This window comes from Larus michahellis, chromosome 5, assembly GCF_964199755.1.
Source record: "Larus michahellis chromosome 5, bLarMic1.1, whole genome shotgun sequence".
Lineage (NCBI taxonomy): Eukaryota > Metazoa > Chordata > Aves > Charadriiformes > Laridae > Larus > Larus michahellis.
In genome coordinates this window covers 47,319,870-47,336,389 of record NC_133900.1, presented here as the reverse complement: position 1 = coordinate 47,336,389, position 16,520 = coordinate 47,319,870, and the positions used below count along the sequence as shown (strand labels likewise).

Sequence of the window (16,520 nt, the reverse complement as noted above, 5' to 3'; positions counted from 1 at the left end):
CACTAAATCTCGGGTGAAGAAGAATGACAGAATGGGACTTCATTTATACCGTAATAATGATAAAATCTTAAGCACGAATGCCTGTATTGCCGAATATGGGCACGGCACTTGGGTAGGTATTCTGTTGGGTAATCATGAGCTCTCCAAGCAAAAAGAGCTATTGCCGTCTTCAGATTTATCAACAGCAAGAGCAGAACTCATCAGGTTAGCCTACCCTTGGTTTGGCGCTGGTACAACTGTTGTTGGAATAATTTGTCTAGTTCCTGGCATCCTCGATTCAAGAGGATGTTGACAAATTGGAAAGATGTAAAAGAGCCACGAGGGTGGTTAAAAGATTGGCAAACGCGCCTTGCCAATGAAACAGCCAGTCTCCTGGCTCTGATGAATTTTTTTTTTCCAATTTTTTTTTCTTTAAGCAAAGGTTAAAGGGTGGCTTTAGCAGCTCTGAGCACCTGTGTGAAGAACAAAAATAGACAGCGCTGGAGGCTGTCAGACAGAGGTGTAACACAAGCCAGTGCCTGAAAGTTGAAGCCAGACTAGAGCTGAACAGAACAGTTCTTAATAGTAAATATTTTAATAGTGATGTTTTACAGGAGTCCTGGTTTTTCATCCATGTCTAGAATTATATACATCAAAATTGGGATAATTTTTTTTTTATTTTAATTTGCATTTAGGCATAATTCATGGAGGAAAACCTTCTGGCTTTATTAAGCAGGGGGCAAACTATGGGTTTACGTATATGGCAGAGCATCTCTTGATGTTGTGCACCTACTTATTAGCTCTACCTGCACCTCATGTAGGATGTTTCTTCCTTGGTGCTCGTGTATCTCCACTGGCTGAGCCTGATTTGGAGTGTTTTGATGCTGCTGAATTAGAGTAAGTAAATAACAGTAGGCACTCAGGAGAGTTTTAAATGAGATTCTTTTTCCTCTTCACGAGCATTTTTTTGGTGCGTTTCCCTTCTTGTGAAAAATGAAATCCAGTGGCTGGCTTATTCTGAATACAGGTTTTATTTGAATAGATACTTCTTACATTTCCCTGCAGGGCTTGCTCCACCTTTGTTCCCCAGTAAGCCTCCATTTCCGCAGGAAGCTCATCCAAGGAGAAGCTGTGCTAAATTTACCTTGAGATCGACGTACGGCAGAGTTACGGAAATAATTCTCGATTTGTAAAGCAGAGCGTGAAGTCTGGCTGTTATTATTCTTTCTTACGATTCAATATAAGAAAGAATATCTTCTCTGCCTTACTGGTCTTACTGGTCACACAGATTTGAAGGAGCTCAGTGTGTGTAATGGATCTTTAAATACATCCTGGAAAGATGCAGAAAATGAGTCTGTTTTAAAGCAGTCCATTGCGTTAGTTTACTACAGCAGCTAAAAGATGAATATTTGGGGTTTGCTATAAAACTACACCAATCGTTTGTTTAAATGCAATGTTCTCTCTTATTTTTCTAGCTGTGGGAAGCTCAAAAAATAAAGCAGGTAATACGCTTTTTTATATTTCATTATTGTTTTTAACTGTCGCTGCTTTTTTTCTTCCTGCTGAGCGATGCTGTCCCCTTCTCCATTATTGACTTTGCCAGTTGCTGTTTTGTCTTGCCACAGAAATGTAAATGCAGAGAACACTGTTGCCACCAAAGAGTCTGATTTTTTTTTTTTTGTGTATTTATATATTTTGATGTCTTCATTTTCTCCTTCCTGTCTAGTCAAGAGATTTCTTGTCTCCAGCCTTTTGAAAATAGTTTGACAGTTCTTTGGTAAGGCTTGTTACTGTGTCGTACCTTCCTCCTCTGCAGTCACAGATCGCTTGGGGATTGACTTTTCATCCCCATCCAGTTAATGCCAGTGCAACCTCCTGGGCTCATTGTAAAACGTAATAAAAATGGGCCAAGTGAGGTTCATTGTCTGCTTATCGGTAAAACAGATTTAGGATTTCTGCAGAGGTTGGGCTGTCCGCAGCCGCCAGCATCGGCTGAGAAGCTGCAGATACACATAAAGGTTGAATTATCTGGGAAATCCAAATCCCATGGCATGTGAGGGGACTTTATTTGGGTCACCCTTATGGTGACAGCTGGAGCGGACCATACCTGCATGTTTTTATCCCAACTCAGCCAGATCCTGAAGCAGCATTTCAGGCTTCCTACGATGTACCGTGAGGGCTCATGCCGGTGTACCTGCGGTCGAGGAAGATGTTCCTTGGTCTGAATCTGTCTGTGATGGCTGAGCCACACAAGTCCTTACAGGGGTCTCCTGCAACCCATTTGCTTCATAAGCAGCATAAAATGATTTATACCCTTGGTGGGTGGTGTTTGGGGACATTATAGTACCAAGAAAGAGCTGCTTTCTTTATTTCAGGTTAAATTATTTACTTCTAAATTATTAACTTATGCTAAATTATTTAAGAAGAGGGGAAAGCAGAGGTAGGAGGGGGTTTTGTGGAGGCTGACGAACAATAACTGCCTTTGGCCAGAGCTGCAAATGCAAGGAGGGTGCCGAGATGCATGAAGTCCCCTGGTATTCTCTCGTTGGAGGTGCTATTTGTAGAGGCTGAGTGCTGGCTTTGCTGCGCCTTGCCAACTGTTGCTGTGCCTTCACTGTGTCTGTTTGCTGATTGTTTTACAGGCCATCATCCATCCTGATACAAATGAGACCATCTTCATGCCTTTCCGAATGTCAGGTATGGCATGACCCACTCGGGCAATCATTGATTTTACTGGGTATTTGTACAAAATGTTATTTTTTTTTCTCCTATTTTTGATTTACACCATGTAAACATTTAGACCAAGGTCAGAAAGTAATCCAAATGCCTAAATCCCTTTGCAGTCAAGGAGAATTAGGATCCTAAGTGCCTATGCGAGATCTAGTGCTTAATATTTTCCCTTCCTTCAGATATTTTAATGTGGACTCCTTTCTGGCATTTTTGAGGTATCCATCACTATAATAGGCATTTAAACTTTGTAGTAAACAACAAAGCTTGATGCCCAATGAACACGTTAGGGTTTTACTCTCCAGGAGAGAATGGGATGAGCCCTGTTTTTCCATGCGCAGTGGTACCTAATAGCCATGGCATTGGGAGCCCAGGAAGGATCAGCTTTAACCAGGCTGCTTAATGATTAAATCATTGCCACCTGCTTCCTGCTTTGGGGTGTCCCTTTGCCATGCACAGGTCCACAGCTACCTCTGCTGTGGGTTGAATAGCAACTCTCTTGAAGATGTAAGTGCAGCCTTGGTCCTTTCCCAAAGGATCTATTTAAATAAATCGGACCTTTTCCATATTTTAGGGGGTAACATCTTCACCTGAATGCTGCGCACAGAGGAAAAATAACGGGGTTGGTGGGTTTTGTTCTCCAGTTCATTGAAGAAGAGTGATTTTGAGGGTGAAGTGGAAGGGAGAAAAGCCAGTACTACTTTGCTGCCTTGTTCTGTATTTTTTTTTTTAATTTTTCTTCCTCTCAGGTCTTTGCTCTTTCCGACTGTAAATTGGATCCATGAGGCTTAATTCAGTAATGTTGGTAAAATGCTCTGAGACCTTCTAGTGGAAGTCATAGAGATGAATTATAATTAGCACAAAAATTGGCAGACTTAGCAGGGGAAAAATGTGAAGCATTTGATTTTTGTGGCGCTCAATAAGATTTGGGGTAAAGGCTTATCTCTAATATAGAGAGCTTTAACTTACACCTATGATTAAAATAGTCCCTCTCTCCTCCACGATGCAAATATACTTTCTTCAGGATACTTATACCCTGTTCCTTTTTCTACTGACCTAGAAATAAATGAGCTGTCCTGGTATAAAATCGCTGGTGGATAGGTTGATAAAGCAGATGGAGAAAAAAGGAGGTCCCACCAATGGTGGCTCTTTAAGTGGCATGGGCTCTGCGGCTTGTTAGATGGCTTCATGAGCATCTTCAGCATGCTATCCTGGTGGGACCAGGCTCAACAAGAGGGGAAGGGGCACAGAAAGCTGAGGAGTTTTCTCCTGGGTAGGTTGTGGGAGGGTCTGATGAGCAACAGAGCTGGCACAAAGGAGGGAACAGATTGCGTCAATGAGCCTGGGAAGGGGGGCAGGATCTCCCCCTTTCCGTGGCAGCAAGCCACTAGGTCAGCTCAGTTAGCACCACCGCAGAAGCATTCAGCTCCTCCTGGTTCAGACCAAGCAGCTCTTGGTCTGGGTTGTCATCCCTTCTCTTCTGATGATTTGAGTCTTTGCTGGCTGCCTAGCCCAGCTCAACAACATGAAGTGCTAATACCACGTACTGGCCCAGACTGGGTTTACTGGAGTAAGCTTTAGGGTCTAGATTTTATAAGTTTCAGGGAAACTCTTAGACCGCAACCCAAGAAAAGCAAAAAGAGGATGGGAAGGAGATTGGGCAAAAGTCGGGTGGCTGCTCTAGTTGATGCTTAGAGCATCAGATGTTGGTCCACAGGTGTCCCAGTAGTGGTTCAGAGCTGGTGGAATTGAGTGCAGCCTGTCCTGCCAGGTGTGGCTTTTACCCTAAACTGGTAGATGTCTTAGATGTGATATTTTTCTCTATCCCAAAACTGCATATTAAAATGCATGCATCTCTTTCTTTTTTCCTTTTTTTTTTTGTTTTTCAATAGGTTACATTCCCTTTGGAACACCCATCGTAAGTATTTTAACATCTCTCCCCACTTTGTTTGCGAGTACCAAGAAATGCATTTTTTAGCACTTGCAGACAATTCTCCAAATTCCACCTAACCTCCTTGCAACGCGTTCACCCAGGGTTCCCACCTTTCCCATCACACATTAGCAAGGGATTTGTTTTGTAAAGCCTGCCCTATGGACTTTGCGCTTAAGGTTATTTATCTATTTAGCGTCGTTCACCCAGCTCCCCGCAATGTCTTAAGCTCTATTTTTCCCTTTTGGAAAGTGAAGACCAAGATGAGCTCATTGCCTGCAAAATGCAACTTCTGCAACTCTCGGATTTCATCTTTGGATACTTTTTTTTTCATTTGCATGTTTTACAAGTCGCTTCCTGAATGTGACGAGCTACAGCACAGTGAGGCCGGTGTCGTGCGCTCTCATCTTGATTAATTAAAACTGCGAGTGCTTTCTGTGGGGTTATTGCTAAGGGCGTTTTTAGTTTGTACTTGTTATTGTGAAATTTGTAAGCATTTGGGTGCTCTCAATAGTGAAAGTCAGAAGGGAGGTAATTCTGCCTGTCTTCCTAATGCTGAAACCTCAGCTCGTCTTCAGGAACAGGAATGAATAGTTAACGCCATTTTATGAATGGAGAAACTGAGGCACACAGTTTGCCCAAAATCGCCCAAAGTTGGTGCCAGAAAGTCCTCCTATCCGCCAGCTCTTGGCTCAGCTTAGTACATCATGCAGATTAAAATGGTTGAAGGAGCAAAATCTGCTAAATTTAATCTTCCTAAACCCAGTGGACCATGGCATATTACTCACTTAAAGGTAACAATCCTTTCCCAAACGGTGATAGCGGGGCTGCTAGCGCCTCAAAGCAGAAATCATCGCGGCTGTTACTATTTGTTGTCGTGCGTTAAGGGTTTGGTGGTAACTTTGTATGGGGCATTTTGAAAGAAAAGGTTAAACAAAAATGAGTTAACGATCAAATTGACAATGAAATCGGCCCAAATCCAGAGCTGTCAGAGGAGCCGAGAGCTGTCAGATGAGCCCAATTTCACTAGCTGTAAAGGATAAACTGGAACCTCTTGTCATTTAAAAAAAAAAAAAAAAAAACCCAAACGTTTCAAATGTTAAAATTAAAATGTAACATTTATGCCAATCGATCTGTGAAATTTAGTGACAAAATTGGCAGCCTGCTCTAGCATAAAAACAGTTTGAGTCTTGCATTTCACATAGGGGGATGGGATTTCCTCAAGAGAGACTTAACGTGCCTGCGGTGGGCTGTGGCTGAGCGAGCGTGGCTGAGCGAGCGTGGCTGTCCTCGCCCGCAAAGCCGTGCCGGCGTGCCGTCGCACCCGCGCTAATTGTCCCAGTGTCCGGGGGTCAGTTAAACACCCTGCATAAATTCCGGCAGAGACCTGATCGGATTACGTATTAACAGGTTTACTGCCTATCAGTCGATACATGATGCTGCCTATATACATGATTTTTTATTTATTTATTTATTTATTTATTTATTATCCCCATAGCTAATGCAAAATAATTCAGTATGGTTTAGCTCATTGTGAAAGAGATTAAGGTCTTGCGGAAAATAATCGTTTCTCTGCCAGCCGAACCAGCTACTCCCCCGACACAACCAAATCTTACAGCTCTTTATTCTTGCCCCGAGTTGCAATCTTTTTGCTTTTCTTTTTAGCCTCCGTCCTTTCTGCACTCAGGTTTGTGGTTCGACCCCAGAATCGGTTGCAGAGTGGGAACCAGGGTGCAGTATGTTTAAGCGTAGGGAGAATTTGTGTTTGCCCACCTAGATTTCAGCCCAGGAGGGAGCAAATCCATCCGCTCGCATTGTCTCCATTTGCTGTAGGGGTGAGAAGTGCAGGGCAGCTGCTGGGCTGTAGCCTTTTACCCTGGTTTTATGTTTCATCCCAGGGTCGAAAGGCTCCAAGGAGGAAGACTTATCTGCATTTAGGAAATTCAGCCTAAGATCTGGGCAGTGAGGATGGAGCAGAAGCCATGCTGCTGTTCCCAGCTGCCACTCACAGCTTCAAGCACCTTATTTTCCCCAGCCATTTAAAAATGGTGGGGGGGTGGGGGAAGTGGTCTTGTTGAGGTTTCAAAGCACATAGAGAAGACCTGGGTGTTAATATGCGATTGCAGATGACTCTTGCTGACACACAAGGCAGGACTTGGGGCTTGCAAGAGGAGAGCTCGTAATGCAAACACGCTGTGAGGCTGCTCAGAGCTGACAGATGTCTGAGCGGTGGCTTTAGCCCTGGCTTTGGGGCCACAAAGGGCCAGTTCACGCCTGATAGGCAATTAAATTTTGTAGCTGGTACTTTTGTAATGTTTAGAAGCTTTTTTTATTTTGTTTTCCTTCTTAGTTATTTTTTCCCCTGACAGTAATTAAAAGTGAAACTGTACATTTCTTGACAGACTCTTGCACATATGGAGAGTTTGCATTTAAACGTGCCTCTTTCAGTCATACAGATTTTGGGTGCTCTTTTTTATTTATTTATTTTCCTCTTTTATTTTTCTCGGCGCTCAGCTTCAGCTGACAATGTAAGTAGCTGCCTGCAGCCTTCCCTCTCCTCTGGAGCCTCATTAGCCCGCTGGCTTCAGGAGCATAAGTCAGTCCTGGGGTGAGGAGGTTCATCGCCTGTTGAATTTGTTTGGCTAAGACCGGCAACGGAGTAATTAATGACAAGATCCGCATATTGAATGGAAGCGGTAAATTAGTGTAACTTGCACAGATTGGCGCTTGGCCAGCGTACAAAGTAGCTGCAACTTCACGAAAGGCTGTAGGAGGAAAAGCTGGAGGAGGAGGAGGAGAAAGGAAAGAAGATGTAAATGAAATGAGGCCTCCCAACCCTATTACCCTTTTGTTTGTTGTTATTTCTCTCTTAAGTCCTTAAGCATAGAAGTTGCCTCCTCTTCAACTGATGCTGCTGCAGATGTGCACAGACGGCTTTAACTTATCCCTCCTTGCAGCAGGCTCTCCGTGTGCTTAACAGGGAAGGTTTTTTTCTTCTCGGCTTCTGTAGGGATAAACTTAAAGAAAATGGTGCAGAAGATGGTCTGAGTGTGGGAATGAACTCACAGCGTTCTGCCCAAATGCCTTGAAGACGTTTCAGTTCACATGACTGTCCTGAAAATAAATGCATTTAGAATTAAAAGGAGTAGTTCAGTCTTTATCCTCTTAACAAAAATGCAAGTATGATTTTGCAAGATGAAGACAATCTTCTTCAGAAACTATCAGACATTTGAGGCGCAGGAGGGGAGAAAATGAAAATGGTCTTAGGAAGTATCTCCTCTTACCTGTTTCTTACCCAAGAACTCATCTTCCTGTCCGTGTTGTTTGGGTTTATCATTGGGAATCCCTTGCTTTGCATCCCTTTCCTCTTCTTCAGCTTCTTACACTTTAAGAGGACAGATTGCCATAAAACAAGGTAGGAAGGAGTCTGGCAGTGCTGTGTTGTGTGTAAGAGATGGGGTCTTTAAAGAATTGCAGGGGGTGTGCCTGTGTGCTGTATTGAGACATGTCTGAAGGATGCTCTCAGGACTGTATAGGCAACATAAACGTGTGTGGCCTCAGGTGCTGTGATGGGTGACCTTGCAAAGTCTGTGGCAGCGGGCATGAATGCGAGATGCCACAGCAGCGGGCATGCCTGTCCCATATGTGCTGGGACAGGCAGCCATAATCCTCTGGGAGATGGCGATCATCAGCCTGAGCTCATAACCCAAGCAGTTTTCGCAGCCCAGAGTATGACACACCAACAATTCTCTTCTCTTAAAACAAAATTCAGGCTCCCAAACAGGAGCACATGTGCTTCCAGGTGGCACTCCTGTCTTCAGATGTTCAAATGGGATTTCTTTCCTGTGCTTGAAACAGCGAATGTGCCAAAGGAAAATAAGAAAAACCCCCTTCACTGCCAATAGCAACAACTTTGAACTCTTGCATTCATGCAGTGTTTGTATTAGCCTCCAGAAATACCTGGATTAAAGAATTGATTATTTTTTAATGAACTAATCTTTGGACAGTATCTGCTGCCAGACTCTTTTCAAGGTGTGTTGCAAACAATCGTTAAAGATGCAAAGCTTTCACAGGCAGCTACATTACCCAGTTTCACCACTGGAAAATAGAGAGACAATAGGCTGAAGGGAAGTTCAATAACTGTAATGAAATAAAGCTATAAATCAAGATAATTTATTCAAGTCATTAGAAATAAGTTTGCTGTTTGCATGCCTAGAAAAGCATCAAGAGCAAACCACCAATTCATTTACTGATGAGAAAATCTCTTCTCTTTCAGGTTGTTGGTCTTCTCTTGCCCAACCAGACGCTGGCATCCACTGTGTTTTGGCAGGTAACGCTCATCTGAACGGGTGGAGAGTGCGATGGAAAGGAAAGCAGCAGCTGACTTATGTCTAATGGACAAACTGGTGCATGTGGCTTTTCTGCAGCGGCAGTGCTTTAGTTAATGGGGAGATGATGTGGCCAGATATAATTAGGGAAAGGTTTGGTAGATCTGGAAGGGGCTATAAGCAAACTATTGGATCCGCTTTCCAGCGCCTGGCTATTTATGCCATCACAAGGGAGATGCAAAATTGCTTGGGATCTCAAAAAACAACCTTTTTGGACCCATTTTGTACAGGGGTAAATGATTGCACAGTGCGTACTTCCATGAAAATATAGGCCCTTAAGCGCACACATCTGCTGTTTTGAAGACCCCCTGTCAAGTAGATGGGATCTTCCTTGGTGAATTCCTGTTGGAAGTGCCACGTGTGCGCAGGGCTGAGGCAGGGGGAGGCCCCATGCCCAGGAATTTTGGGAATAGCTGTGCATTGCAAAGGCTAGGACCTCTGCATTCAATGTGCTACAGGGGCTTTTGGGGAAAAAAGTGTGTGTGTTTAGGGAGGTATTGGTGTTATTTCCCATTAATATTCTGGGAATTAAAAGTAAGGGGAAGAAGCGTGCACGTGAATGAGTTTTATCCATAGTAAAAACGCCCCTTAAGTATAATTTCAGCACTAACTGAAATGCAAAAACAAGTTACTTTCAGACTTATTTTTAGTTGTGAATGTCTTTTTATTGTCTACAGTGTAAGTGATGATAGAGAATTATGCAGTTAAGAAATATCAAAGCAGAATGGGATCTGGCTAGTATGTTAGGAAGGCTGCAGAACCGAGAATATATTGGTACGTGCCAGTAACTTGGTGTATTTAGCTATAAGCTGTGCCATGTGGCGTTACCTGCTGGGAGTGGGGTAGTGGCTGGAGACATCTAGACTCATTCATATTTTTGAAGGCAACTTGCCTCACCTGTTTTTAGACATCTAAGATGGAAAGAGTTGGCTTTTGGAGAAGTTAGTCTTGCACGAGTGAGGAGCAAGCCAGCCTGGATAGCTGGCTTGGGCTGGGTGCTTTGTAAATGGTTTACATGAGGAGCTCCTATTCACACCATCACAGAGTAGCTGGGAGAAACTTTTGGCTTTGAAGGGATGAAATAATCCTTTGAAAGCTAGAAAGAACATTTCAAATGCAGAACTGAAATGAGCCTGCTTGAGAGGGAGGCTGTAGCAGGGAAGTCCAGCAACTGAAGCCCACCTGGGCCACCGCCGCTTCATGAATGATTTTCAAACTCTTGCCTCCATCGTTGCTGCTGATGGGCACACACGGGTCACCCCTCTTTGAAAAATATGAGTAGGAGGAGTAGCAACTTAGAGAGGCATCGTCCAAAAAGCTTGTGAGGGTGTCAGGTGGCCACCTGGGAAGATGATGGAGTCAAGAAACGGGTAGCGGGAGTATCTTCAACTTAGAGACAGCTTAAACTCTAGATTAAGGACAATATCTGAGCAGTATGTCTACATCTCTCTGAAAAGAAGATTTATCCGGAAATAGCATAGGATTTAGGGATGACACATATTACTGCATTAACAAACACTGTATCATATAGGAGCAGGCTTGTACAGTGAAGCAGTTGTTGCTGATGCCCAAAATGTACATGTCTCAGGTTAGCTCTAGCTTGGTCCTGTGCACTGGCTAATGTAGGTGAGAGCTCTGGGGGTTGAAAAAAACCCCCCACATCTGGAAAATTGAGGCAGATTTCCAGCATATATTGGCAAGCTGACTTTGTAATTTATTTTATTTTTAATTACTATATAAAGAGAACAAAAAAGCAAGGTTTGCTAGGTCCAAAATTCCAGTCTAGAGAGCTGGTCAGCAGGAAAAACATGCTCTTGGGCCATGAACTCGGCAATGACTGAGCTGATCCCTGTGTCCTAATACCTTGTTTCACTCTACCTCCTTACCCTCACTTCATTCATCCTCCTCCATCTTAATTCTGGCCACAATTGGAGAGGAGATCAGTTCTGACATGCTCTGATCTGGGAACATGGTACTTTGGGGATGAAAGCTAATAATTTTCTTTACATTGCCAGCAGTTGCTGAGGGTAAAACTCCTTCAGGAGCGTGGTGCTACTCATCCCCATCTGCTGCTACACTGCTTTGGTGACGAATTCTGCTCCAAAAAGTTGTAGACAGAAATACCAGTTTAGTGGCATCCATATACGTAAGATGGTACATCTGTTCATCTCCTGTTCCTCAGCTGAAGCCTCTTATGACCCTCTGTTTGAGAACCACTGAACTTAATAAGTGACTGACAAAATGGCTGCTGGGCACACTGCTACGTCTTAACAGCAGTCTGGATTTGGTGCTGATGAAAATAAAGACCAACAGCACTGAGGTGTCGTGTGGAGGTGAATTGGGCCAGGAGAAGAGTTGCACATCAAGCATACAGGGAAGCAGAGCTGCCCTTTGGACACTGGGTGCCTTGGGATTTCTGTCCCTCACTGTGAAGAGCATTAAATGGGATGTAATGCATGGATGAGCCTTTGAAAAGGGGTGGCAAGTTGTGAACAGGACCAAAGGGAGATGAATTTTCCTGCAGCACTCCGACATTTATAGATTTTTTTTTTTTTTTTTTTTTTTTTATTCTCTTGAGGTTGTGTTTATGCCTGTCTCTTCTTGTTTCCTCTTTAGTGGTTGAATCAGAGCCACAATGCCTGCGTCAACTATGCAAACCGCAATGCGACAAAGGTGAGGAGACCCAACATATGCGGTGCATGCAGCGTGTTAGGTCTGTTTTGACACAGAAACATAAGCCTTGCCTCTTTGCTGTTAATAGAAACTCTGTGATAAATTTATAGATTGGCCATTCTCCTCTGTAGACTTCCATTTTAAACCTCAGCTGTAAATGGCATGAGGATCTCGAAATCACTCGAGGCACATAAGTGATGCTCAGTGCCTTTGAGCTGAACCAGTATATAGTTCTAACTGGTAGGAAATGGTTTAACTCAGTAGGTAAATAAGCACAAAGCAGAATGGTATCTGAGTTTTTGGATAGCAGAAGGCGGCTCCATGATCACACTGCCGTCTCCCGAGGACTTTATACACGCTACCAGCAATGGTGCCGGGAGATGGTGGAGCTGTTCCTCCTCTCCTCCATCGCTTTAGCCTTCAGTCATCCCATGTTGGGATGTGGGAAGCTCAAGACAGGAAGCTGAATTGGAAACCATCCAGCTCATTGAGATAACATTTCAAAGACAAATATTTAATGTGGAGAGTTTGGGGTTCATCGCTAGTGTCTAAGAATGCTAATTTTGTACCATTTGCTGAGTTTCATTCACATACTTCCTTTAAGCTGCTATTATTATAATTTTCTGATGCCAATTAATTTTCCGTTCCCTTTAACCTTGCTCATGAGGCTACAATTTTCCTTGCTTTTGCCGCTGACAGACCATGTGTCACAGAACAATATGACAAAATTAAACCTGTCTTGGGTTTAAAACAAATAAAACAAAAAGAAAACAAACAAAAAAGCTTGGTTGCATTTTAATAACTAGAAGTTTGTTTATTGAAAATATGTTTTGTTTTTCTTTCCAAAGCCTTCTCCGACATCCAAGTTCATCCAGGGCTACTTGGGAGCTGTCATAAGTGCTGTCTCAATAGCAGTGGGTAACGCTTTATATCTATATATTTTCACTACTAAGTAACTGCTCCCTTACAGTAGTACTGCAGTGCTTTTGAGATGTTTGTTTGAACTGCCAAGCATGTTTATCTTTTAATTGACAGAATTCAGTCTACATAACCAGAAAATATTTTAACCATGAGGTGTCTCTGTCCATGCATGCCCAAACTTTTCAACAGAAGGAGACTTCTACCGCTGATGGCTTCCAGCACGTCCTGCACTGTGCACTGCCTGTGTCTCTGCACCGTGGCTTTGCTGCTGGGTGAACTCAGATTATCCACGTGTGCATTAACTCGTGGTGAATTAGCCTAGTCCAAGTTAAAAGAGTGACTTTGGGGCTGCAGAGTGATAGTCTGACAGTTGACATGCTGAAGAGAGTGAGGCTTTTGGAGATATTCCCTTGGTGGGTCAGCACCTTGAATTGAAGGAACCGCAGCGCTCAGAATGACATTTTTCACCTGTGGACAGTGTTCAAGCTGGAAATGGTGTTCAAGTCGTATCTGAAGTAATCTGTAAGAGAGGAGCTTTTAATGTTGCTAAAGTCCTGGTCTTGTGGTGCAGCCCTCAGGCTTTTAGTACTGAGATTCCTGAGAAGCACAAGTTGTCATCTTTATCAGGGTCAGCTAATTCCCAAGGAGGCAGGTATATTTTTCAGAAGCGACTTTAGGAAGTTATTTCTTATGTTGGGTTTTCAAATAAGGCTCTGAAACATGTGTTTGTACCTTTTCTACTGGAACATTAAAGATTCCATGGCAGTTTGTATTTTTTTTTCCTCTGACCAAGATCTTTTTTCGTTTTTCTCAAGCCATAGACATCCTTTTCCAGGAATTTTTTTTCTGCAGACAGACTGTGCTATGGGAAGAGGGCAGCACTCAGCCTGCTCACCGCACTGTTTGTACCCAGGTTCCCCAGTTCACCTTTGGGGAAAAAGCCACATGGGGTTGTTTAGATTTGTTTGCGAGGTAAAATTTTTGTCCAGAGCAGGCTGCGGATCCTTAGGAGAACTTATGGAGGCAGGAGCTCGTGGCTGGGAACTGGCAGTGAGCAGTTTGGTGCATCGTGTCCACAGTGGACAGCAGAAATTCTGCAGAAGGCATATCTCTGCGTTCTGCAGCTGCCAGACAGCTTTGCACCAGCAGTAGCAAAAGGCATAGAGTTGGTGAAGTGCCTTGCAGTTCTGAGTGGAAACTGTCCATTTTATTGGATATGCTTCTGCTTAATAGTTTTTCTGTAGTGCTGGCTTGGCTTCCTCACTGGTTGCTGCGCTGCTCCTCTGCGTTACCTGTATTATCCCCTCACTGCAGAATTAACCCAGACTGTGCACACAGACCAGCCTTGCATTGGTGTGAGTTCCCATGCTTTGTAACCCTATGAAGATGTGTCCACACCAGCTCCACGCTTACGCAGCTGAAGTGCAATCTGAGACCCCATCCCACCAACCTCAATGCTTCGGTTCGCAACTGTTCTCTGTCCACTGTAGCCCGTTGTAGCATGGGAGAGCTTGACTGTCCTCCTTTGTTCAGAATTTTTTCCACCTTGTGAATTAGTAAAGCAAAGCTCTCCAGCTTGATGTGCTGCTGCCGCTCACAACCTGCCTTCCAACCCTCAGTGCAGCTGCAGCAGAGGGATGAGGACTGGTTCCGCGTTGTTTGGCATTAATGCTCCTCTCCATTTTGGCAACAGGGGCAGATAGAGGGCAGGAGACACGGAGGAGTGATGTTGGCAGAGTTTTGTCACCCTGAGAAGCTGACAGGCTTTGGTAAGGAAATCAATTGGGCGGTGAGCGGAGATGTCCATGTTGGAACAGCAGATGCAGGTCTTTAAAATCTCTGATTCCTCCAACGCTGACTGCGAAGGAGCTGAAGCAGAGAGATAGGTTTAGAGCGCAGAAGTGACCATCAGTGGTGTTGTGAGAAACACTTGTTCTCTGAAGCAGTGTGAAATACTACACCAAAACTTGTAGATAAAAGAAATTACAGCAGAACAGCAGCGGCCTGCTGTTACTGCAGGATGGCTGTCGCCGCTGGTGACATCGTCAGTCTGCTGATGGTAGATCAGCTCTTTGTCCCGTGGTGGTTTGTACCTCCGTTAGTTGTACCATTTACTCCCTGGTAGTGAAGGAGCTGGTGGTCTGTACAGAGCAACAAGCTTTGAGTAAATGCAGAAACTAGAAACAATGCTGGGATTTATCTGTCCACATAACTTGTCGGTGCACCTCCAGCAGGAGCCCCAGTGCCTGGTTATCTTGCATACCTTGGCTGTCCATCACAGGGACAGTTTTAAAAGCATCGTGAAGAAAGATGATGCCATGGTGTTCTGGACTTACAGCATTTCAAGCTTGCGCAAGAAGAAGTCTTCCTTCAGCGATGTGGATGCCAAGAGGGTGTGGCTGCCTTCTTGTATAAGTGCCACGATGACCCCACCAGACTGGGCTTCCACAGGGATGCTCTTAGGGTGTGTGAGGAGTACCGTGAGCTCTGTAATAGCAATGGTGTTGTAGCTCTGGTGCTGAAGGTCAGAATATTGTTATGGGGAGGCAGGAACTTTCCTTAGGTCCATGGATGTAGTTAGGGAAGTGGGGAAAGGCAGCAGCCTTCACGGATACTCTCTCCTTCCCGATGTTGGAAGGAGGTCTGCTTCCAAAGTGGAGCATGCTATGGTGCATAGGGTGTGCGAAAATGAGATGAAGTTGCTGTGCACCGTGGTTCCTGGTAGATGAGCCATTGGGGACACTGCCAATGTGTGTGTTAACACAGAATGGCTTGTGTCCTGAGAATCCGTAACACCACTTAGCGTGTCCTCAATTCCCAATGCAGAGCAGCCTAGAGAAAATCCTGCAGAGCAGGCAGTGATTTTGATATTGTAAATATCTGGATTAATAACCAGCATCTCCTCAAGCAGTTTGAGGTGGGGTTTTTTGGGTTTTTTTTTTTTTTTTTTAAATGATGATGACAAATAGTATAGAAATAGCCCTGAGGTTCATTACATTGGATTGTAAGGCCTCAGCCCTCATTAACTGATTTTTGCTGTCAGTTAGCAGCAAATCACCTCCCAGTGTGAGCCTATTAGGACCAGATGACCTGAAAACAAGTGCCACTGCCTCCAGTGGTCTGCTGAGACCCAGTATTAATTAAAGCGAGCCCCTTCCATGTTTGCAGTTGGCAAGCAACGCGGGGAGAACGCTTATGAAATGACAGATCAGTTGACTTGTGATTGTGCTTCCCATTGTCTTCACCCTCTGTGTCTTTATCTAACAAGAGGGACAAACAAATTGCTTTCTCACGGGTACAGAAGAGCAGATTTTGGCTTTGTGGTTCTTGCAATTAAACTAGAAGCCTTAGCAAATCTTTGCAAATAACCTCATCCTTCTCCCATTTTAGTTAGAGAGGAATTGCTGTCAGAGAGAGGCTCTCTTAGATCCAGCGCTACATCTGGGATGCTTGATTTACAGCCCTTTGGCATGAGTTTTTTTGAGGAATCTGTATTCTTTTTTTCAATACTTTTCAGTATTTCAGTATTTCTTCCCTAATAGCCTTTTTTCCACCTCTCAGCTCAATGAAATTCACAGCAGAGCTTCAGGCACGGAAATCCCAGGTCCCAGATTTTATCTCTTCTACCATGCAGTACTCAGGTGAAGCAATCACTTGAAGTTAAGGCTTGCAAAGACATCAGAAGGGATAATTTTAAGGCTGAGTGTGAGAAAAGAGGCAAAAAGGCTGAGATAACAGACCTCTTCCATCTCTAATTTCTTACGTGACACTACTGCACTGTCTGTGCCACTGGGCACGAGCCGAGACCTGAGCTACCCGCTCTGCACGAGCGTGCGACATCTCTGAGCTTCACTTGTGGCAGACAATATGTTTAGAGGAGTCTGATTACTGTTAAGTAACCT

General features: G+C 44.0%; 1 protein-coding gene across 3 annotated transcripts in view; it reads left to right on the top strand.

The window, feature by feature from the left end:
* The window catches only part of SFXN5 (sideroflexin 5), a 100,591-nt gene that overhangs the window by 37,192 nt on the left and 46,879 nt on the right, over window positions 1–16,520 (top strand). For all 3 annotated transcript variants that reach the window (XM_074587169.1, XM_074587171.1, XM_074587170.1), the window contains exons 4-9: window positions 1,455–1,481; window positions 2,622–2,676; window positions 4,599–4,624; window positions 8,913–8,966; window positions 11,641–11,697; window positions 12,546–12,611. In XM_074587169.1, coding sequence (XP_074443270.1) covers window positions 1,455–1,481; window positions 2,622–2,676; window positions 4,599–4,624; window positions 8,913–8,966; window positions 11,641–11,697; window positions 12,546–12,611 — 285 coding nt within the window. The remainder of the gene's footprint in view (window positions 1–1,454; window positions 1,482–2,621; window positions 2,677–4,598; window positions 4,625–8,912; window positions 8,967–11,640; window positions 11,698–12,545; window positions 12,612–16,520) is intronic.